Source organism: Notamacropus eugenii, chromosome 5, assembly GCF_028372415.1.
Source record: "Notamacropus eugenii isolate mMacEug1 chromosome 5, mMacEug1.pri_v2, whole genome shotgun sequence".
Lineage (NCBI taxonomy): Eukaryota > Metazoa > Chordata > Mammalia > Diprotodontia > Macropodidae > Notamacropus > Notamacropus eugenii.
Window position 1 is genome coordinate 23,454,928 of NC_092876.1, and position 22,831 is coordinate 23,477,758.

The 22,831-nt window shown below is 45.3% G+C and overlaps 1 protein-coding gene across 1 annotated transcript; it reads right to left on the reverse strand.

The window, feature by feature from the left end:
- Positions 1-9,431: 9,431 nt before the first annotated feature.
- Positions 9,432-17,661, reverse strand: LOC140503610 (sialic acid-binding Ig-like lectin 6). The gene is made up of 3 exons (XM_072607743.1): positions 17,563-17,661; positions 15,654-15,704; positions 9,432-14,027 (listed from the first exon to the last, which is right to left on the reverse strand). Exons 1-3 carry the CDS (start codon positions 17,597-17,599, stop codon positions 13,708-13,710), a joined length of 408 nt encoding a protein of 135 aa, XP_072463844.1. The 5' UTR covers positions 17,600-17,661; the 3' UTR covers positions 9,432-13,707.
- Positions 17,662-22,831: the final 5,170 nt, after the last annotated feature.

Here is a 22,831-nt window from a genome sequence, read left to right on the forward strand (position 1 = left end):
CATCCTGCTCTATGTCCACCTACTGGTTCTAATCGACTCTCTAGAATGCCTTCTCTGTAAGTAACAAATCTTCTTTCATCCTAAAGCTGGTTCTTTCTCCTCCTTACACTTGTTCATCCTCACTGAGACACAGCTCCCTCCTGATCACTGTGTCCCTGGCCATTCTGTTCAATACTGGTTTCAGATTCACTTACACTCCTGGGTGTAGGGGATGAGGTTAACTGGAAATCTCCTTGCTCCTCTTTGCTGCTTCTGGATTCTGATTCTGCCATCATCACTGGCCAACCTCTCCTCCTCTGAGGTGTTTGCCATTTGCATTTATCATCCCCTGGAAATTCTCATAGCCATCATCTATCAACTCAAGATGTTTTCCCTCCTCCCTCAATGGCTTTAGTGCCTGGTTCACAGTCTCTCCTCCAGAACCTCTGGCAATCGATTCAGGGATGTCCACATACATACTGATGCTCCCTTAAACCCTAGATCTTCCAGGTTAGTCAGTCTAGTCACTGTCTGTGATTGCTTCTTCCATGGCAGTTCAACTACACCCAAAGATGGGCATCCCTTTCATCTGGCCATGATCACAACTGCTCCACCTCTATGTTCATCAGTCGCAAAATTCTTTTATCAGACCATAGTCTTTTATCCTTCTCCCTCCTATGGTCTCTCACCTTGTTCCTTTTTCTCACCATGATTTCTAATCATTCTCCTCCTTATTTTTTAATCATTTTCATTTTTAATAATTCTTAATTATTTCATGTATATATTTACCTTTAAAAGTGAGTCCTTGGCACCTTCATAACCTGTTTCAGTTCATTCCTTCGCAAGTCACAGTGTTGGATTAGACCCACCACCTGACACCATTGCTCCAGTGAAAGTTCTGAACAGAGGGAAAGAAAACTTTAGACTTTCTCAGCAACAAATTTGTATTCAAATACAGTCTCCACTAGGTTTCCCTGTGGGAAGCAACTGGAATCATTTCACTCTTTCACTCTCCACAGTGACTGTTCCAAAAGCTTTCATCTTTCTGAAGGCTCCCATGGTATCCGTCCCACTTCCCTCTCAGCTGATGACCCAGCCTCACACTTCACTGAACAATTGAGGCCTTTCCCCAAGAACTTCTCTTGTTTATTCCTCCTCATCTCCTGTCACTCAAACGTCTCCTCTACCCTATCCTTCTTCAGTCTGGTCTTGGATGAAGCAGTGACCTTCTCATGTCAAGGCCAGAGTCTTTATATTCACGTTTTACCCATTCCAACTTCTGCTAAGGATTTTCCTTGTTATCATCCCCACTCTGTCACTTATTTTGAGTCATTCACCATTTACTGACTGCTCTTCTGTTCCCTAGAAATATGTTTATGTCTACCCACTGAAAACAAAACACCAAATCTACCTCAAATGTTCCAGCCATCCTTGATAGCTGCCTTGCTAGATCTCATCTCCTGGTCATGGCTAAGTTCCTCTGGAAGGCCCTCTACAAGGGCCTGTGCTGTCTCCTGTCTCTCTAATCTAAATCCTGCTCTGTTTGGCTTCCTGTTCCATGAAGCACCAGAAACTCTGAAGTTATCAGGGATCTCACAGTTGCCAAATTGAAAAGGCCTTTTACCAATCTTCATCCTCCTTGGCCTCTTTGCAGTCATGGACACTGTTGGTAGCTCTCTTGTCCTGGACAATTTCCTCTTCAGGTTCTCACTGAGACAATGCTTTCTCCTGGTTCCTCTTACCTGTTTACCTGTCTCCTGCCTCTACCTGTCTGACTGCTCTTTTTTTGCTGCTTTTGTAGTGTTCTCACCCACATTATTCTCACTCACTGTAAGGATCTTACAACCTCTATATGTTCATGGTTCTTGTCCTCTCTGTCTATTGATGGTAAGTTCTTCAATTTCAAAAGGTTAGCCAAGGCCAAGTGGATGGAGTGCTGGTGCGTGATTTTCTGTTTGCAGATGATTACGTCCTCAGTGCAGTCTCTAAAGCTGAGATGTAACAAAGTACGGATCACTTCTATGTTTCCTGTGGAAATTTTGCCCTAATAATCAACACCAAGAAAACACAGGTGTTCTATCAGCCACCACCACACCATGTACATATGGAACCATCCATTACCACAAATGGAGAAGTTTTGAATGCTGGGGTTAAGTTCACTTACTTTGGTAGTGTACTTTGCAGGGATGTACATGTTGACAGTGTGGTTGATGCATGCGTTGCCAGAGCTATCTGAGTGTTTGGGAGGCTCCAGAAGAAAGTTTGAGAGAGAAGAGGTATTAGACCGACTACCAAACTGAAGGTGTACAGAGGTGTTGTGCTGATCTCATTGTTGTATGCCTGAGAAACATAGACAGTCTACCAGCTCCATGTCAGGAAACTGAATCACTTCCATTTCAACTGTCTAAGAAGATTCTGAGAATCACCTGGCAGGATAAGGTACCAGACACTGAAGCTCCTGCTCGAGGTGAAGTGCTAAGCATTCAAACTATGTTTCAGAGAGAGCAACTGCAATGGGCTGGCCATGTTGTTAGAATGCAAAATGTAGCCTTGCCAAAAGGACTATTTTATGGAGAACTCACATGGGGTAGGTGATGACATGGTGGTCAGAAGAAGTGATACAAGGACACTGTCAAGGTCTCTCTCAAGAACTTTGGATTTGACTGTGCAACATAGGAGACGCTCTCACAGAACCACTCAGCATGGTGTGCCCACTTCAGAAAGGGTGCTGTGGTCTACGAGCAAAGCAGAAGTGAGACAGTGCAAAGTAAACACAGGATGCATGAATTTGGAGTATTCACCTCAAATATTCACATGGGCTATCTGTGCCCAGCCTGTGGTAGAGCATTCTGAGTTCGTATTGGACTGATCAGCCACAGTCAGACACAATGATACTTCACTTTATCATGTGGATGTCATTTTGATCCTCTTAGAAAACAGGAAACAACCAACTTCGTGATCTTACGTGTTCCATTGTCTCAGTGTCCTATGCTACTAGGACGTCCACCAAAGTATGTCTACTGAGCGTTTAGGGTTCAGACCTATAAGTGGTAACCTATGAGGACTTTGTACAAAGGTGTTGGCTTGTCTCCTTTGTCTGACTTTTTATTTGGGGATGAGTGAGATCTCCACACCCAGCAGTCAATTTCTATTGCTCCTTTCTGCTGGTGACTTGAAAAGTTGGTATAGTAAGTAGAAAGTGGGGGGGCTCGGTCAGGGCCCCAGAATGGGATACGTTTTTAACACACATTCCCATCTCCATCCCAGCTTTATTCTAAACACTCTTGTCTAGATCCCTTGGTTCGAGGACTTCTTTCTTTATTGTAGTCTAGACTAGTTTTTCTCTAAATGGTATTGAACTCACCTGAGACTTGGTTGACTCAGGTGACTCTTAAATGTACTAAAAAGAAGCTAGCTACTGCCACCCCCTAATTCCAGCTGCTCAGCTTTGCTTCAGGCTTTCTGCACTTCACATTTTCTCCAGGAGATGGAGTGCTTCTACACTATGTAGGCTACATGCTCTGCTAGGCAGGCAGGGAAATTCCTGCTGGTTGCCCAATAACTTTCTTCCCTAGGTGACCTTTTCCCTCCTTCTGCACCTTGAAGGAATCTCCCTGCCAGAAGTGCTATTCTGCTGTTATGTGCTCCGTAGGTGACACACCCTAAGCAATACTGGGTGCTGTCTCCCTCAGTTAGAATGTGATCACTCTGAGAGAAGCATCAGTCTCAGCACATGGGAATTGCTTAGTAGTTAATATTTCTTCTAACCATCCATCCTTCCATTCATCCATCCTTCCATTCATCCTTCGCTCCATCCATAGATCCAACCAGGGGTACCACAGACAAAAAGACAGGACTCAGGTCAGAAATAGCCTTCCATGGACACAATGGTTTCTGTGTGTGGTGGCTTCAGCTAGGGCTCTCAGCCAAACTTGCTGCTAATGACACCCAGCCCTGCCAACTCCTCCCCAACTTATATATGTACACATTAATGTGGGAATTTGAGGACTGCTCAGAAAACAGGAAATGGAGGCCTTCATGTGGAGAAGACAACTCATGTCATCTAGACATGCTGCAATGTCCTCTTCCACTACTTATAACTCCTCAAATGCTGCAATTTTGGGAACAAAACTATGTATGTAGTGTTAATATGTGTATATTTAAGTCTACCTATTCGTCCATCTATAACATTTTGTACATCTGAAAGCACAATGTAGTTTTCTCTATTCATGTGACCAAATTTTATTGGATTTACCCAGGTAACGGACATCTGGAGACCAACATCCACAGGTGATGAAAAGAACAGTTCAACTGATCATTTATTTCTCTTTTTTCATAACCTATTTGAAAATCTTTTTCCTGATTATGCTTTTGGGGATTACTGGAACAAAATCCATTTTCCTATCTCTATATTTTGAATATATATATATGTTTATAAATGTATTTATATATGTGTATGTACAGGTATTTCCCTTAAGGAATAATTTATTGCTTCTTTAGATTATCACTACATCCATCCCTCTTCTTTTAAGTTGGGCAGATTTATCTTTAGGTTGATCACTTTTACCTTCATGTTTTCCTCATCTATTTTATTTAATTTTCCAGTAACACAGTAATCAAAATTAAGAAGGGAGTAACATAGTATATTGATAGACTGTTCTCATAAGAGGGAATCTGTGAATCTGGTCAGGGGGAAAACATGAAATGGAATGTTGTAGAGGCAACCAAAGAAAGAAGAAACAAAAGCAATTCTACCTAATACTACAGATCACCTCAATGTAAAAGGCAAGAGAGAAGTGGAGCCCATCAGTTGGATAAGAGGTAAGACAGCTGGTTGAGATGTATGATTCAATATTATAAGGAAGAGGTATTTCGCATATCCACCTCTCTCTCTCTCTCTCTCTGTTCAACTTTCTCATTTTCTTTCCTCCTTTTCCATTTTTCCTTTCATTCTATTTCTTGCTTTCTCTTCTCATTTATCTGTCCCTTCTAAACACACACAAAATCCTTGTGTTCTCAAAGAGAGGGGAGAAATAGGAGGGAGAGAGAAAAATGGGAACACAAATAGTAATAAAGAAATATTTAGAATTTTACATGTAATTGGAAAATATTTAATAAAATAACAAAAAATAATTCATAAAAGGCCATGAAAAAGGAGAGAGGCATGAAAACATTAGAGAAGGGCAAATATGGTCTTGATTTTCAACAAGAGGGAAGTGAACATTTTTCTCACTGAAGTTCTATGGGCTTGGCTTCAGTTCCCAGGGGTATGGGAGAGTGGATGATTAAAGACATACTTGGCTGATGCTTAGATAGGGAACTAGTGATGCTGACCAGCCAACTTGACTTCCCCAACCAAAGACCACCTCCTTTCTTGCATACAGCTACTAACTTAGTAGATGAAGAAAACAGTGCTGTGAACACAGTTGGCCTGGATTTGAGCACAACATTGGAAGAGTGATCACATCCCATGAGGAACATGGGCAGCAGAAGCTTAGACAACAATGCGTTCAGTGGTATTAGAAGTGGTTGGACGGCTGCCCTCAAAGAACAGCTGTTTATGGCTGAATGTCAGAGAGGCAAGAGGTCTCCAGGAGGCTAGCCCAGGGATGAGGCAGGAAGGAAAAGGATGGTAAGAACCTGCAACACTGAGCTTTAACTAATGATCTATCATTTTGCATGGGCTGCTATGCAGAGTGGATAGAGCCTTGAACCTGAAATGAGAGAAGGCTGAGTGCAAATCCAGCCTCAGACATTTACCAGCTGTGTGATCCTGGGCAAGTGCCTTCATTTCCTCCATTTCCTCCACTGTTACACGGAAATAAGAATAGCCCCTACTTCCAAGGTTGTTGTGAGGATCAAAGTGCCCAATAGTTGTAAAAGTGTTTAGCACAATGCCTGGTGCTTACTGGGAAATAGAGAAATGCTCATTCTCTTACCTCTTCCCCAAGAAGGAGAAATGCAAAGTTTCCCATTCACTCCCAAAAGTGAATTTCCTGAGTGTGACAGGAGCAAGGCAAAATTAAGAAAAATCCCTGAAAATTAGTAGAAGTACAGACAGCGGTGGAAAGGCCCTATGCAGTCCCTTGCCTAGGAAGCCCTACTCTGCCCTTGCTGACAGATGGCTGTCCAGCCTCCAAGGAGGGAAAGCCACAAACCCTACAGGTAACCTCTCCCTCTTTGGGCAAGACTAATACATAGGGAGTGTTTCCTCACATCAAGTTGCTCCTTTGCCACAGCTTTCCAGTGATCTTGGTCTCACCTTCTGACACCTCAGAGGAGAAAGTCAAGCAGTTATTCTCATGACCTAGGTCTATGTCCCTCCTATATAATGAGCCTTCTAGAAAACAGGAGCTGCCATTCAGTGTCACAAGAGAGCAAGTCTGGCTTTTCTTCTTTCATTGGCTTTTGTGAAAAAAAATAAAGATCTTCCTTGGGGAACCTCATTCTCCTCAATTGATATTTAAAGGAAGTAGTTTGTGGTGTGAAGGGGATTGGCCTTCAGAGTCAATAGGTTTGGTTAAATCAAGAGCTCTTTCACTACCCACATGATCTTCTCCAATTCCTCAATGGACCAACCACTTTTCAGACTATAAAACGCCCTCCTCTCTGGTGAGAGGTGGTCCTTAGAAGGAAAACCAGTGATCAGAGAGGACCAAGAGACCAAGTCTTCCCATGGTAACCATCTCCACTCTTTGTCCCCTCCAACTCTGAGACAGTCTGTTGACTTCCTTAATATGCTCCCTCTGTGGGTCTGAGATCTAACTCCAAATACCACACACTCTTTACCCCAGGGATTAAACCATATACCCAAAGTCCCCCAGTCACTAAGAAGGGCCACACAGAACTAGGTCTCTGCTCTGCATGAACTGAACAATGGCTAGAGGACAATTCAGGCAATGCCTAGCTCATGTTCTTCTCCTCTTTTCCTCCTCCAGCTGAATATCAAATTATATTTTGGGATGAGAAACCTCAGCACTGCACTTTATGTCAGTTTGGAATGTCAACTAATGACTTTACAACATGAGAGTAACCTTATCCAATTTGCCTTATTTATCCTTAGCATATGGAAAATAACAACAGTAAAATGTTTCCCCTTCTTTATGAACACACACTATATCTACTATGGCTATCTGAAAGTCGAGGGTGAATTATGACATTTCTTAGTAAGTTAAGTGTGGGACTTCTCCATGTCAGTGTCCTCTGATTCAGTCAATGTCAGCTTGAGTCTCTGTCCCCACTATGTCTTTGAAGTTTTCTGTATTATTCCTTAACCACCTTCATGGTAGTTCTCTCATTGTGTGTTTCTGGAAGGACTAGAGTTTTAGATTCTTTTTCATCATTCTAACTGGAAGCTCAGTTATGTTGGCTTGGGTTATAGATAGCTTAGTTGTTTTGTCAGATTTGACATATTTTGATTTCTTCTTCTTCCTCCTTCTAACTCCTCCCTGCGCTTTTAGACAGTCAAAGATCCAGAGTGGGTGTCACCAGAAAGAGAAAGGTCATTTAGTCCCTTCCATAGATTTGCTGTTTGTCTTTCATTCTTGAAGATGTCCAATGGCATCAGGAGGGTGATAATGTCCTGACTAACAAGTGAATTGGATGTGAGTGGGACAGAACTGGGCAAAATCATCAGTCTCACCTTCTCCTCCAGAGTCATTGGAGTGCAGTGGCCAGACATAGATCAGGACCACTGATGAAGACCCAGGGTTCACTGGGAGACCTTGGTGTTTTTCACCTGGGTCTTTCCCAGGTCTCAGTTTGTCTGGGCCAACACCCATTCAGTATTTAAAGACTAGGTAAGAACAGAGGGAAAAGGTGGTGTAGTTGGCCTTCCCAAAATGAATCCATTAGAATCTAATCTCACTGTGAGCAGCGATTGATTCATTCTTTGTCCTTATGTTAGCAAGCCTAGAACACAGCCAAGGATATAGTAGGCCTTAGATAAATACTTATTGATTGATTGGAGCCCTCATTACTTCCCTGAGCCCACTGCCCACCTTTGCTTAGCTCTCACAGTCAGGAAGTCTTCCCTCACAACAAGCCCAAATTGACCTCAGAGCTCCCTCCATCATCTCCTGCTGCTTTTGCCCTTGGGGCTAAACTGAATAAGTCAAATCCCACTTACACTGACTACCCATAAAATACTTGAAGGAAGTTGTCCTCTCTCCCTTACTCTTCTCTTAATCTGAGTTAAATGAACTAATGCTTTTTCACTAATTCTCATATGAAAGACTGGAGAGAGAGTGAGGCTGCTGACTTTGCACAGATCTGCCCCCTCAAATCTAATTCACAACCAAGTCAGGACATTATCCCCCTTCTGATGTCCTTAGTCCTCATGAGGAATTCAGGAGGAACTGTGAGAAGGACAAGCTGCCACCCTGGGGAGGCCAGGTCCAGTTGGGCATTACCGCACTTTTCTCCTCCTCCTAGTCCTCTCCCTCTGTCCACATGGGGAGTCTTACCCCCACATGTGGGTGTTCTGTCCTAAGGAACATCAATTCTGACTGTTTATACTTCACAAGGTATCATGGGCTTTGCCAACTAAGTGTTTCTCCCCTATTTATTTATTTTTTTACTCGATCATCGGTTTTCTTTTAAAGCTGAGACAATTAATTCTTGTCTCATGCAGTTTTCATTTATGATTTCTTGAACTACAGCTCTGGGAAGCCAGCCTTTAATAAAGGCCATTACGATTTAGAGGGAGCCTCTTGATCCTGCCTTTAAACTCAAATTACTTTTCCTTTCACTGACTGACCAGAAATGGGTGCCAGCACAAGCCTTGGTTGCTCATTGCTTGTGCTGTGATGGCTCAGAGTGAGTGTAAACAGCACTTGTATCTAGCAACATCTGATTTGTGCCTCGGAAGAGCAAAACCTCTCAGAAGCCTTAGGGAGTGTCTCATTATATCTCTGTGTGCCCAGAACTCAGAACTGTGCCTGGAAGGGAATTGGTTGTAAGAAAATTTTAGTTGTTTGGCATTGAAGTGGATTGAACTGTCATCACTCTGCCACTTCCTCACTGGGCAGCTGTGGATGAATCCTTCCCCCTTAGAGCTGGGGGCTCATTCAACAAGGGAGAATTGGAGCAGGATTTTTAAAGTTCCTTCCAGTTCTAAGGTCCTCTTCTCAGATTGATGGGACAGGTTTTCAAGATCTGATGTTCCATGTTCTCTGGCTCCTTCCAGGTCTGAGACTTGAGGAAAAGCCAGAGAAGGTTGATGGAGTGGATTAAGTCAGGACTTGGTACCTCACTGTCACCATGAGCTGTTCAGAGTCCTGTGGTCTGGTGTGAACGATGTAGCCTCTTAACAACTCCATGTTCATTTCTGTTCTAGGCCAGTCCCATGTCATCTAGTTTCTAAGACAAGACACTAGGACAAGAGGCCTAAATTCACCATAGGTTAAAGAGTGGGATTGATTAGTGTGACATTTAAAAACAATACAAAGATATAATTTCTGGGTGACTATCATTTTATTAATAAGCCCGCAGATTATTAGTAAAAACATGGTCATTTGGCCTCTCTCTTGGACCAAATGCAATCATGAGGTAGGGGGGGGTTCCACACTTTACATACCCTTGAAAACAGTAAGTACTCCATCAAACTGCAACAAAATCTAATTTTTATCCTGATTAGAGATGGGCTATATTAAAATAAAGGGCTGGGTGTCTCTTGGATAGGGAAAGTATCTCTCTACCACAGCAGGCTTTAGGCCACCATATCAAAGGATATATACCCCACCCAAATCCCAGAAGAACAGGAGTTTCCTTCAGGGTGGCTCCTTGAACGGGAAAGGGAATTCAATCTCATGATCAGCAATGTCCTTAAGAACTGAACGTTAAAGTGCGGACTTTAGAGAGGAGAGCTCTGAATCTCTACCTTACCCAGTTATTGGTTATTGATGATCAATTTTCACATTAAAATGTGAGGGGTTAACTTTTAAACATCTCTAAACCTTTAAAATTATGCCATAAACCTGGTCACTGCATGGAAGGTGGGAGTCAATGGAAATGCAAATATGATTAAAATCAATAGTTTTATGGAGTATTTTCCTTGCTGTACATCCTTACATTACTTGTGGACTGAAACAAAGGCTGTCCTATATCAAGAATGCTTTGGTGGCCCATTGGTGCTTGCACAAGACATCTTTTGCTTCCATCTGCAGTGACCTAGAAATGAGGTAATTCTGAGCTTCCAAGTGAAAACTTCTTCAAGATAAAATGCACCAAACAGTGACTGGAGAGCAGACTCCCCAGGCCTGAACTTGGGCTGGGTGGGTTCATGAGTTGGGGTTCTGGGCTGCAGATCTGAAGACGTCCCCTCAGCCTCCTCCCACCTCTGGAGGGTAGAGTGACAAACTCCTCCCACAGCCTGCCTTCCCTGGAGACAGAAAGTGCCCTCCCAGGTCACTGCACTCTGCTGTCCTGCCTGGTTCATCCAGGGAACAGATTACCCCTGCTATAGGGACCCCCTTTGACTGAGCCTGTTGTGGATGTGCTGAGAAGCCTGATTGGAGCCTGTTGGATTCTTGGGAGCCTTCCCACCAATGTGAGGAAACTTTGTATGAGGCTGGGACCTCTCCAAGGGACATCTTTGGGAAGTGACCCCTGGGGAAGCTGTGAGGTTTCAGAGGGAAAATAAGCCCATGAGTAAAAGAAGGAACCTGCCAAGTTCTCATGGCAAAGATGGAGAACAGCAGCAGAGGATTCTTGGAAGGAGCAGGACCTTCCACTCCCTGCACACCAGTGGGAGACACACATTTCTTCAAGGCAGCAGTGAGTGGTGGGGGATGCAGTGCTCTGAAAACTGGTGACCCTCATGAATTGGGCACCAGGTACCCTGTTGGAGGGAAGAGAGGGTATGGTGCCAGCATTCTCATTACAGATGAGGAAACTGAGGACCAAGCACAGATCTAAAGTTACCCTGGAAGAAAATACCTCCAAAGAAGCATCCTGCATCTAGTGTGGCCCTGGATGCTCTGTGCACAGCTGAGGGTGGTCCTCCAGACCCGGGACTAGAGCTGCTGGGACTCTAGAGTGTCTTGGGAAGGAGGTCCTGGCATAGACACTTCCTGCCTCCATCCATCAGGCCATGCAATAGGCCAATTGGGGGACAGACCTGGGGTTGCATAGAGGGAAAAGAGGAGACCTAGCTGGACAGGAGAACTGTCCTCCAGTCCTGGAAGTTGGTTCTGTAGCTTCAGGGTCAGACCTGATTTGCAGCGTCCCTGAGGGCAGAACTGAGGGTATTGAGTGGAAGGGGCTGGAAGCAGGTGTCGGTCAGGTTCAAAGCCAGGAGCCTTCAAAGAGATGATTGGGCTGCTTCTGGAGCTGGTAGCTGCTCCCTCCCTATGGGCTTCTTATGGGAGGAACAGGCCTAGTGTTGGTCACAGGTGGAAGAGTCAGTGGTGTATATTCAGGGGCTGTGGGAGTGAGGGGTGACCCTAGGGACCACTTCTGGGAAGAATAATGAGGTGGGGGTTGAGGCAGGGAGTGAGGGGAACAAGATGCCATTTGTTTGTGGGACAGAGGACAGACACACTCACCTGGTGTAATAGAGCCAGGTGAGGCCATAAGTGAGGAGAAAGCCAGCCTCCATGAGGGTTCCCTTGAGCAGTGTGAGCACCAGAGGCCAAGAGCTATTTTCCTGGGCAGAAGAGGCTATGGGGAAGAGACCCAGGTGTGGTTAGAGGGTGCTCATTTTGCCCCAGATCTCAGTCCATTCCCTCCACTCTGCTGCCTAACCAAGTTTTCTCCTCTCATCCATCCTCTGCCTCAATGCCATTCTGCTGAGACACTTTGATCAGAGTGTGGTCCCATCCATGCTACAGCTTCTTGGAGGCCCAGGTGAGACTGGGTAAAGTGTGGACCTCAAAGAGGGAGGAGCAGCCCTGCCAAGGGCTCAGCAGCCCTCTCCCCACAGGTGCTGATCCTCCTGATCACCACATGTACCACTACACAGACACCCATATTCCTGGCACCTGGTAGGTGTTAATAAACACTGACTGACATGACTTTGCAGAAGATGGGTTAAGAGAGAGACGGAAAGCCAGCATGTGTCTGCCTCCCAAGATTCAAGTCTAAAACTGTGAAAATTCAATGTTGGTTATCCAGGTGATGAAGGAAGTGGTATAAGGCACACAAATCCCCCATAACGCCTTCTTGGGGTCTTTGAACCATCTTAGAAAGGCAGAGAGATGCCATAGGCCAGCAGAATGAAATTCAAGCCCGGATTTTAAAGCAGGAGAGAAGTGAATCCGTGATTAGGGCATCCCATGTTGAAGGGTACAGCCTCCATTACCTCCAGACCAAGGAGCTGGCTTCTTTTCCTGCCACCAATTGTGATGGCATCAATCCATAGTTCTCCTTCTTCTCCACAAGAATGACATGAATTCTCTATCCCACACTTGGCTGAAAATGAGCTCAATTTTGGTTCTGGCATTCCTCCCTCTGTCCAGGTTAGAAGGAGAGCAAACCCCCACAGGTTTTCTTGTCAGAGCCTGGTGTTGGTGAAATACATCAACTCTGGAATCACAGTTTTTCTTTCTCACTGTTCACCAACCACCCTTTAATATTCCATCCTCTGGCATTAGAAAAATTGAGTTGAATTTCACCCTGTGCTTTGTATGGTCTGTTTTCTTTCTCGTTAAAAACAAATCAGGACATGGGTCTATCTCCTGTCCTACATAGTCCATGGCCTTTCATATGTATGGAGAGAGGTTCACCAATATATGTCCATTCTTTTAGTGAGCAACTTCCTCTGACTCTGGTTGGAACATGTTTCCCACCTCAGAGTTGGATCCCAAATTCTTCCAGACAAGGTTAGTGGATTAGGGGAACACTGAAAACAAAGCATTCTGGCATTCCAGCAAACCTTGTGGGAATTCACACTCTCCTGTCTCATTGGGTAAAGGAAGGAGACATGAAGTGTGCTGTGTTTCAAACCCCAGCCTTCTGGCTCAAACTCTTGACTCCTGTACTAGCCTCTTCCCAGGATGTCTCCCTGGTCTAAATGAGCAATCCCTGACATGCCTCAGGCTTAGTTCTCTTCTGTGGCCCCCACTTGCTCCCTGAATTGGACCCCTCATAGATCTCCCATCTTCCATGTACCCCAACCTTCTTATCTGGCAGCAGCCAGACACTGAGACTGCCCTCCTTTTGCTGGGTCCTCACCTCATACTAGGGACTGAGTTTGTGACTGGGCTCCACCTTCACCCTCAGGCTACTGGAGACCCCCCAGACTTGGTGGAAAACTCTCAGAAACTGTCACTGCTACTATTTCCCAATCACTAGCACAAGTATGGTGTTGGTGCTGCTTGGAGAGAACTGGTTTGTGGTGAACATGGATGGTGGCCTTATTAGGCTCACTGTCCTCAGGGCCCTGTGCCCCAGCTGCCTCCTCCCCCATCCCTCACCTGGCACCAGCTGGAAGAACAGGGTGTGGGTCCCCTGGGGGTTCTTTCCCTCACAGCTGACAGTGATGTTGGGGACCCTGTCCACCTTCACTCTCAGGCTGCTGTTGGCCCACGACCCAGACTTGGTTGATGTTACCTGGAAGGTGTCACTGCTACTACTGCCCTCCATAGGCTTCCCCCCTACCCACCAAAGCAAGGAGGGCACTGGCTCTGCTTGAACACAACAGGTACAGAACAAGCCCTCCTTGACCCAAGAGCAAGAGTGACTAAGTATCCTTGGGGTATCTGTGAGAAGATAAAGGAGACCTCCACCTTAGTGGGTGACACACTCCTTTCCCCACCAGGACCCAATGACCCCATGATGCCCAGCCCCCTCACACTCACACTGCACAAAGACCCTCAGGGAGGCCTGCTTGGAGCCCAGAGGATGCTGAGCCAGGCAGGTGTAATTGCCTCCATCTGCTGGGCCCAGGTGGGGCAGATCCAGGTGTAGGACTCCATCCTCTGAGGTCTGGGAAGAGGCCAGGGCTTGGTCCCCCAGGATCCAGCTCAGTCTAGCTGGGGGATTGCTGTTAGCAGCACAGAGCAGGTGACGGGACCATCCCTCCTGCACCACAAGAGCTGAGCTGTTTCCTGAGACAAAAAGAGAAAAAGATCAGGAGGTCCCAGGAGTGAGAATCTGGAGGGACTTCAGAGACCCCCCTACCTGGGAGCTAGCGAGCTGGGGTGACTTCCCTAAGATCCCATGAGGAAGGGTCAAGTGGAAGAGGACAGGATCTCAGGCAGGAAGGGAAACCCCAGGCCCGGCCCAGCCTGGATTCCTGCCCCTTCTCCCTGCCCTGCATCTTCCCTGGCTGCTTCCAGACCATGGAGGCCTCCCCTGCCTCTGCTGCTGCCAGGGCACACAGCCTGGAGCGTGTTCCTGCCTTTGCCTCAGATTGGGTTTTGTTTATCTTCTTTTCCTTCCTTCCTTCTTTCTTTCATTCTTTTCTACTTTTCTTTCATCTCCTTTTTCTTCCTTCTTTTATTCTATCTTTATCTCTCTTACATCTTGCCTTTGTGCCTTTTTTCTTTCTCCTTGCCCTTTCTTCTCTTTTCTTCCTTTGTCCCCTTCTTCCCCTTTCCCTTCTCTCCATTTTCTTCCTTATTTCTATCTGTCTTTTTTGTTTTTTCCTTCCTACTGTATTTCTATGTTTTGCTTCTTCCATCCCTCTTCCCTCCTTTCTTTCTATATTACTTTCTTTACCTTCCACTTCATTCATCTCTTGTATCTTGTCTTTCTTTTCTTACTTCCTCTCTCTCTCTCTCTCTCTCTCTCTCTCTCTCTCTCTCTCTCTTTCTCTCTCACTGTACTAATTAAGGGAAAGTTAATGTGAATCACAGACACAACAAACAAGGTCATAGGAGACTGAAATGTCTGCACACTGAGCCTGACAATCTAAATCTGGGGAGATGTAATCACTGTAGCTGGAACCCACTGTACTCACCACTAGGATCCACTTTCCTACCACCAGCTGCCCTGGGACCTCAGGGCTAATACTGTACCTGCTGTGACTGAATGCCCAAGCTCAGCCTGGATGGCCAGACTTCTGTCCCCACTGACAGCACCTCCTGGACCCATTCCCAGTGGCCTCCTCCTACCCAAGTCCCTTCACGCCCACCCCCACCCCCCGGTTCCCCCTCACCCAAGCTGATCAGCTCTGAAATCAACATCAGTGCCCCAGGTAACAAAACCTCCTCATTTCGCCTGGACTGTAGAGATCCAGGTCAACTTTCCCAAGAGGGAAACCTTGATGTGTCCGTTAGGCACAGCACTGCCCTGGGAACTGGGTCTCATTGTAGGACTGGACCCTCTCAGGCCAAGCCTGGTACAGTGGAGAGGTCACTATGTTTAGTCTCTACATTTAGACTTCACACCTCTCTGGTGCTGGGGACCTCTGTGAGCTAAGTCAGGCCCTGCCCATAGCTCTGAGACTCAGTTTCCTCATCTGGAAAGTGGGGACAAGAGCACTCCCACTTCCATCTCATGGAACATCTGGGCGGAAAATGGTTTCTAATCGTTAAAGTCAAGAGTAAATGGGAGCTGATGTAAGTCCAGGAGGTGAAGAGGAACTTAACCCAAAGAGAATCTAGGCCAGCAGAGTGAGAGAACCTGTTTCTCCTGTCTCCCTCCTCTCCCTGATATCCACACCCACCCTCAGAGGAGAAGCTGAAGCCCCCAGTTCCCTTCCTGCCCTCCCTCTGGGGCTCTGCTCATACCTGTTGTCCTGTTGTCTTGGGCCATGGTGATGGTCACATTCTGCACAGCATCTGCAACAGAAGCACCAGGCTGGCTGGGGGCGGGGCTCTCTGCCCAGCCCAGCATCAGGCAGGGAAGAGATTAAATTCTAAAATCTCAGACTAACATTGCCGCATGAAACCACAAAAGCTGAGAGAGAGAGAAAATAGGAAATCCCTGGCCTAGCTAGTAGGTGTAGTGAGTAGAGCCCTGGACCTGGAGTCAGGAGGACATGAGTTCAAATGAGATCTCAAACACTTGATATAATTGCTAGCTGTGTGACCTTGGGCAAATGACTTAACCCCAATTGCCTTGCCTTTCCATGTCCATGAATAAATAAACAAATGAGTGAATAAAAATTGGAAAACCTAGCCTTTGTTTGCATTGGGAGGCAGCTTTCCCTGCCCTGGCTCAGGAAAAAGGCATCTGATTTCACAGGGTTGGGCCTGGAGCCTGGTCCCTCAATGCACTCTTTCCTCAGACCCTCTCTTGTAGGATGCAGGCTTCCTGCCTCAGCACTCACAGGACACATTGAGTTGGACAGTTCTCTCTGAGCTCAAACGGCCTCCAGGAAGTGTCACCTGACAGGTGAGTTTGGTGCCCAGGGATGAAGGAGACCTGTGAGGACATCCCAGAGCTTTGTAACTTGGAGGGGACGGCAGCCCCCATCCAGGAGAATTTGAAGGCTCTGTTTCCCCCACAGGCCCAAGAAAAAAATGTACAGTTCAGAGTCACTGGGTTTCCCAACTCTAAAAACTCTGGAATAGCGATGTCTGGTTTCTGGATCACATTTGGAGAGTCTGGAGAGAGACAGTAAGACATGGTTTGGGGAGGGGAATTAGGCCTTTAGTTTCCTTCCAGATTCTGGTACCTACCCCACCCTTTAGGTGTCCACTCTGTTCCCCTCATAGCAGGATCTGATTCAGGCCCCTTCTCCTTAACAGCCTCCTAGGGGCATCCTCTTCATTCCCAGCTCCTGAGTCACTCATAGATTATAGGTCAAAAGGAAGGTATATTAAAAGCAGTAGAAAATAATACCTTCATCATACATAAGGGGAAACTGAATCCCAGAGAGGGAGGGGAAATAATAGGCCAAAATGATCCAAATTGAGTCAGGCATAGACCTGGGATTTGAATCTTCTTCCTTTGGCAGCAGCTCCAGAGTTCATTCTAGCAGAACAATGTCCCCTCTAAGCCTTGTCTGGGGTCCTGGTTCCTCACCAAGGGGACCCCACCAAGTTCTCTCCCCTCTACAACTTTGGAGCTTTAGGCAAGGTCTTCACACCCTTCCCTGAGTGTGCTCTGCTTCCTGAGTGGCTTCTCTGTGTGTCCTCCACATTGTCTTACCCCCTCCACAGGCAGGTTCATGGTCTCCAAAGCCAGACCATTCCCCAGACCTCCCTGCCTCATGCACTAAGAGCCTCGTAGGGGAGGAGCATCCTACCTGTCACATTCACAAAAAGTTCAGGTTGTAGGTGACTGTATGGACCATCTCCTTTTCTCAAATAGAAGTAGTATGTCCCCTTGTCTGAAGACTGGGCATCTGTGATGCTCAGAGAGCAATTGTTCATCCTGGGATCCCCAAGAAGATGGAATCTCCCCTGGACTTCCTCCCTCCCTGTCTGATACGGGTCACTTGTGGCCACAAGACGGTAACTGTAATATTGTTTTTTGTACCAGTAGCCATAAACTCTGCTGTGCTCATTCTGTGATATTCTGTAATCTTCAATGGTGCAGAGAATGTGGGTGCACATACCCTCCTGCACAGTCACTGAGGGCTGCAGATCTAGTCTTTGGGACAGGGACTCTGAGGGCAGATGCAGGCTTGGTCAGCATTTCCACCTCTTCTCACCCCTCAGACCAGCCTCCCTCTGCCCCAACACCACTCACCCTCCCAGAGCAGGGGCAGCAGCAGCAGTAGCAGCATGGATGAGACAGGAGAGAGGCAGGCTCTGCTGTGGCTCTGTATCACTCCCTCAACACAAATGGCTCCCTCTAGACATCTCTGTCAGGCCCAGAGAAAACAGGAAGAGGAAACAGGAAACCCTGGTGTGAAAAGAATGGGAAGACTATCATCAGAAGAGGAACTCCTATCCTCTCTCCACAGTGGGCTCCTGGCCTCCTTAGCTGAGCTCAGTGGGGAGGGGCCTCCTGTCCTGGGCCAGCTGCAGGGACAGTCAGGACCAGGTGCTGGGGGAGGACAGATCTGCTGCCCAGACTGGGGCTGTGGGTCTTGTATGGACCAGACTGTCTATGTGACTGATGGGGGGCAGTGACCAGTGCCTGTCCCAGAGCTTGTGCTGACCATTAAACACTGCTGCCCCTGTCCTGTGAAAGGGCACCTGGGATCAGGAAGAACTGAGCTGAAATCCTGGCTCAGGCATTTCCTGTCAGTCTTTCCTCTGTCTGAGCCTCAGCTTTCCCATGTGTAAAATGGAGACAGTTACAACACCCATCTCTCAGCCTTGTTGTGAGGATCAAATGTGATATTCACCAAGTGTTGTGAAGACCTTGAACCATGGCACAAAGGCTGGGGATGATGATTACAACTTCACTCTCCTCTAAGGTCTCTTCCACCCAGGTCTAGTAGCCAAGTGCCTGTTTCTGAGGCATGGCATTCCATCTTTCATCTCCATGCTTTTGCCCTGGCTGTGTCCTATGCATGGAAGCCTTACATTCCTTATTTCCTTTTTCTTGGCTTGAATCAAATCTCAGCTATGATGCAACTTCCTACTTCCCCTTTCCATTTATTTTTTCTGCTCTCCCTGTGTCTTATAAGTACTTGGCTATGGACTTCCTGGTGAATTGAGCCTGGTTTTTTCTATCTTGTTATCCTCAGTGCATATCACAGTGCCTGGCACACAGTAAGCACTTAATCAATGCTGGGTGACTCTTGGCTGCATGCCAGTTCTTTTCATGTGGATTCCTATGGTCTTGGCTCTCAGTGTCTTTTTGGATTCACCTTTCCCATGATGTTTCCGTTCACACTGACCTTCATGTGCCTCTCTGTATTCTTATAACCACAAGAGTGCCATTTTCCAGTGTTTTCTTCCCACGTGATTCAGTTAACTTCCCTACACCTTTGGGTCTCCCCTGTCCTTTTACTTATGGTGCTGTCATGAATTTTGTTGTGAATGTTCTAGCAGGTCTCGGATCTTTGGGTCATGTCTTTTATCTCCTTGGGATTCAATCTCAGTAAAAACAATCGTCAGCTTGTCTATGCAGGTCAGATCCTGTTCTCTAATTTTTCAGCAATGACACATGAAGAGCCTCCTCTGTTCCAGGCACTGTGCAGGGCACTCCTGATGCAGAGACAAGGGAGATGTTCCTGCCCTCAGGAAACTTAGGGTCAACTCAGTGCAGGGGGAGGATAAGCTCCAGCAGAACCTGGTGAAAACCTCTTCTGGGCTCACTCAGCTTCTACTGATCAGACTGACAGTGGAGGGTGAGTGCGGAGGACTAAAATCCTCCCCCTGGGCTCTCCCTCTGGTGTCTCTGCTACCCTGTGCTGTAAAGTCCAAGGTCAGTCTCTGCCAGGCCCTCCCCAACTTATAGTCTTCCAATTCTGGGTTGCCTTCTTGGTAGATTAGCTGAGTCCTGGCTCTGATTCTTTCACTCAGTGCCATGATGATTCCCTTGTGGCCAATGTCTACCTTCATCCAATGACTCAGTGTCCTAGAATGCCTTCAAATTGACTGATGGATAGTCCATACATTGTGGAAAGTTAAGAGGAAAATCCCTTAATGCCTCTTTTGAGGTGGGATTGATTGATAGATTGATTGATTCCCTCCTGGGCTCTGGGCCTCCAGTGATTAATTGGTGTGAGGTTGGAACCCCATCCCTCCACAACAAATATACACATTAATATGGAAATTTGAGGCCAGGTCAGAAACCCTAAGATGGAAACATCCATGTGGGAGATGATATCTCAGGTCATCTAGACACCCTGCAAAGTCCTCTTACACTACCTATAACTAGTGAAATCCTGCCTGTTTTGGAACAAAAATATATATGTTGTTATGTATATGTGTATCTGTATATCTATCTGTCTGTCTATCTATAAAATTTTGTGCTTAGTCTGCAACCATCATGTCATTGTCTTAGTTTTATCTCTTCACATGATCAAATTTTATTGGATTCAATCAGATAAATGATACCTGGAGACAAAAATTCCAGTGTCATGAAAAGAACAGATTATCTGGTCATTTACTTCTCTCCTTTTGTATGTTGTTTCAAAATATTATTACATATTATGCTTTGAGGGATTATTTGCAGCAAAACCCATTTTTCTATTTTTTTATTTTGAATTTATGTACATATGTATGCACGTGTATATGTGTTTATGTATGTGTATATATAGATACATCCCATGGGAAATAATTTATTGCTTTTCTTCAATTACCCCATCCCTCCCCCCCTCCCATTTTTGTATAGTTGTAAAGATTTACATTTAGGATCATAAATTTTAACTTTACATTTTCCTCACCTTGAAAAGAAATTTCCAAATAATTAAGAAAGCTAAGTTTAGAAAGGAGTAATACTGTATATTGATTCCATGTTCTCATGAGAGGGAATGTGGGAATCATTTTGGGGAAAATATGAAATGGAGTGTTTGGGAAAAGACCAAAGATGGAAGAAACAAAAGCATTTCCCTCCCATATTGAGATTATCTCAGTATAATAGAAAATAGGAAAGTGGAATTAGTCCATTTGATGACAGGTATGATTTTATACAATAAGTATGAGATATTGCAAATATCCACATCTCTCTTTGTCTCTCTCTCTATCTCATTTCCTCTCTTCTCTTTCTGTCTTTTTGTCTTTCATTCTTTCTATCTCTCCCTTTCTCTTCTCACATATCTCTCTCTTAAATACACAAAAAGTACTCAATTTCTCAAAGAGAGGGAAGAAATAGGAGAGAAATAGAGAATTGGGAACTCAAAAGTTAATTAAAGTAACATTTAGCGTTTTACGTGGTTGGGAAATATTTGATAAAATAAATAAAAATAATTTTTAAAAGGTCATGAAAAAGGAAATTTTAGAAGGGGATACATGGTCTCAATTTACAAGAGGGAAGAGCACAGTCTACTAACTGAAGGACTATGAGCTTGGTTTAAATTCTCAAGGGTATGGCAGAGTGCATGATTAAAGAGGTACTTGGATCATGGTTAGATAGTGAAGTAGTGATGTTGACAAGCCAGCTTGACTTCCCCAATCAAAGATCATCCCAGACTCTCCTCGCTCCCTTTTCTGGACACAATCAGTAACTTAGTAGAGGAAGAGAATGATGCTGTGGACATAGAAGGCTTGGATTGGAGCACAATATTGGAAGGGTGATCACATCCTATGGAGAAGATGGACAACAATACAGTTAAGTGCTTTATCACTAGTTGGATGGTGGTACTCAGCACTTTTTGATGGTTTAGTGTTATTAAGACAAGAGGTTTCCAGGAGACTAGCACAGAGATCCGTCCTGGGGTGTGTGCTGTGCAGCATTTTTACCAGTGACTTTGATAAGGGCATACATAATCTGCTTATCAGATTTTGAAATGACACAGAGCTCTGAGATATAGGGAACATAGTGGATGAGGCAACATGAAAAAAGGTGTCAACAGTCTGAAAACCTGGGCTTTATCTAATCATCTATCATTTTCTAGAAGCCACTATGTGGCCCAGTGGATAAAGCTTTGGGCCTGAAGTCAGGGAGAGCTCAGTGCCATCCTCATACACTTGGAGTTGTGTCATCCTGGGCAAGTCACTTCACCTCTGTTTGCCTCAGTTTCCTCCAATGTCAAATGGAAATAAGAATAGCCCCCCCTGCCAGGGTTGTTGTGAGAATCAAATGCCCTTAGAATTCAAAAGTATTTACCCCAATGCCTGACATTATGGGCACTGTAGAAATGTTTGTTTTCTTACCTTTTTTCCCAACAGGGAGAAATAGAAAGTCGCACCCTTGGATGGAAAAATGAATTTCCTGATTGTGATAGGAGAGTCCCTGAGCATCACTAGCAGTGCAGAAGTGGAGAGGCCTCTGAAGTCCCCTACCTAGGAAGCTGCACTTTGCCACAGCCTGCCTGGCACAAGGGTCCCTGCCCTGAACAACCTGCCCAGTTCTCTCTTATCATTCTAGGGCAGCCCCATCACTGCTTGTTTATTCCAATCCTATTCTTCTCTGCTTCCCCGTAGTGCTTATTATTTGAACCAAGTACTTCTGGGACTCAGAAACTTCCTCCCTCAGGAGAAGGTGGGCCTCAGAGGTTCTCAAAGTAGATGATGCCACCCCCTGGGGTGATGGAACACTCTTGGTGGTGGTCGTAGCCTCGGGTGCAATTGGTGGGTGCTGAAAAATAATTAGGAGGCAATGAAGGCATAAGGAAAGAAGAGAAGAACATTTTGAAAAACTGATCCTACATGTTTCATCTGTTGTGTAATCGGGTTAAAGTTGTAGTGATTACACTGCTTTCCAAATTAACACCCAAAATGCAAGTTATAAAGCCATGAGTGGTCAGGTCCCAGAACAGGTCTGAACAAGCAAGTGTTGGCAGTAAGCATGTCTCCCTTTGTCGGGAAGTCCAGCAGGCATTGTCAGGAATATGTGCATGTAATGGTAGTTTACAATATGATACTATTCAGTTACATGATGTAATACTGTGTCATCAAAATTTCAATGCAGCAGATATATTGAAAATTTGTCATGTTATTAAATTTAATATGCATGATTTAAAATAAATCATATTTTTTCAAAGGATAGAATTTCAAAAAAATAATTAAAGGATTAAAGAATGAAGATTTCCTGGAATGGGGTGTGGGGGCTCACTCAGTATTTTTTTTTAAAGGAGACAGTAGGTCAAATAAGTTTGGGAACTTCAGGTGGGTCTTAGAAGAAAAGTCTGTCATCAGAGAGGGAGATATCCCTAGAGATCAACTCTATCCATTGTAACCATCTCCACTGCTTCTTCCCTCCAACTTTGAGAGTTTATTGACTTCTCTAATATGATCCTACTCTGAAGTTGAGACCTAACTCCAAATTCTATGCACTCTCTGCCCCAGGGATCACTCCATAACCCCAAAGACCCCCCAGTCACTAAGAAGGGCCGAATAATCTCAGGCTTGTCTTCTGCATGAACTGAACAATGGCTCTTGTGTGATTTAGGCAACAC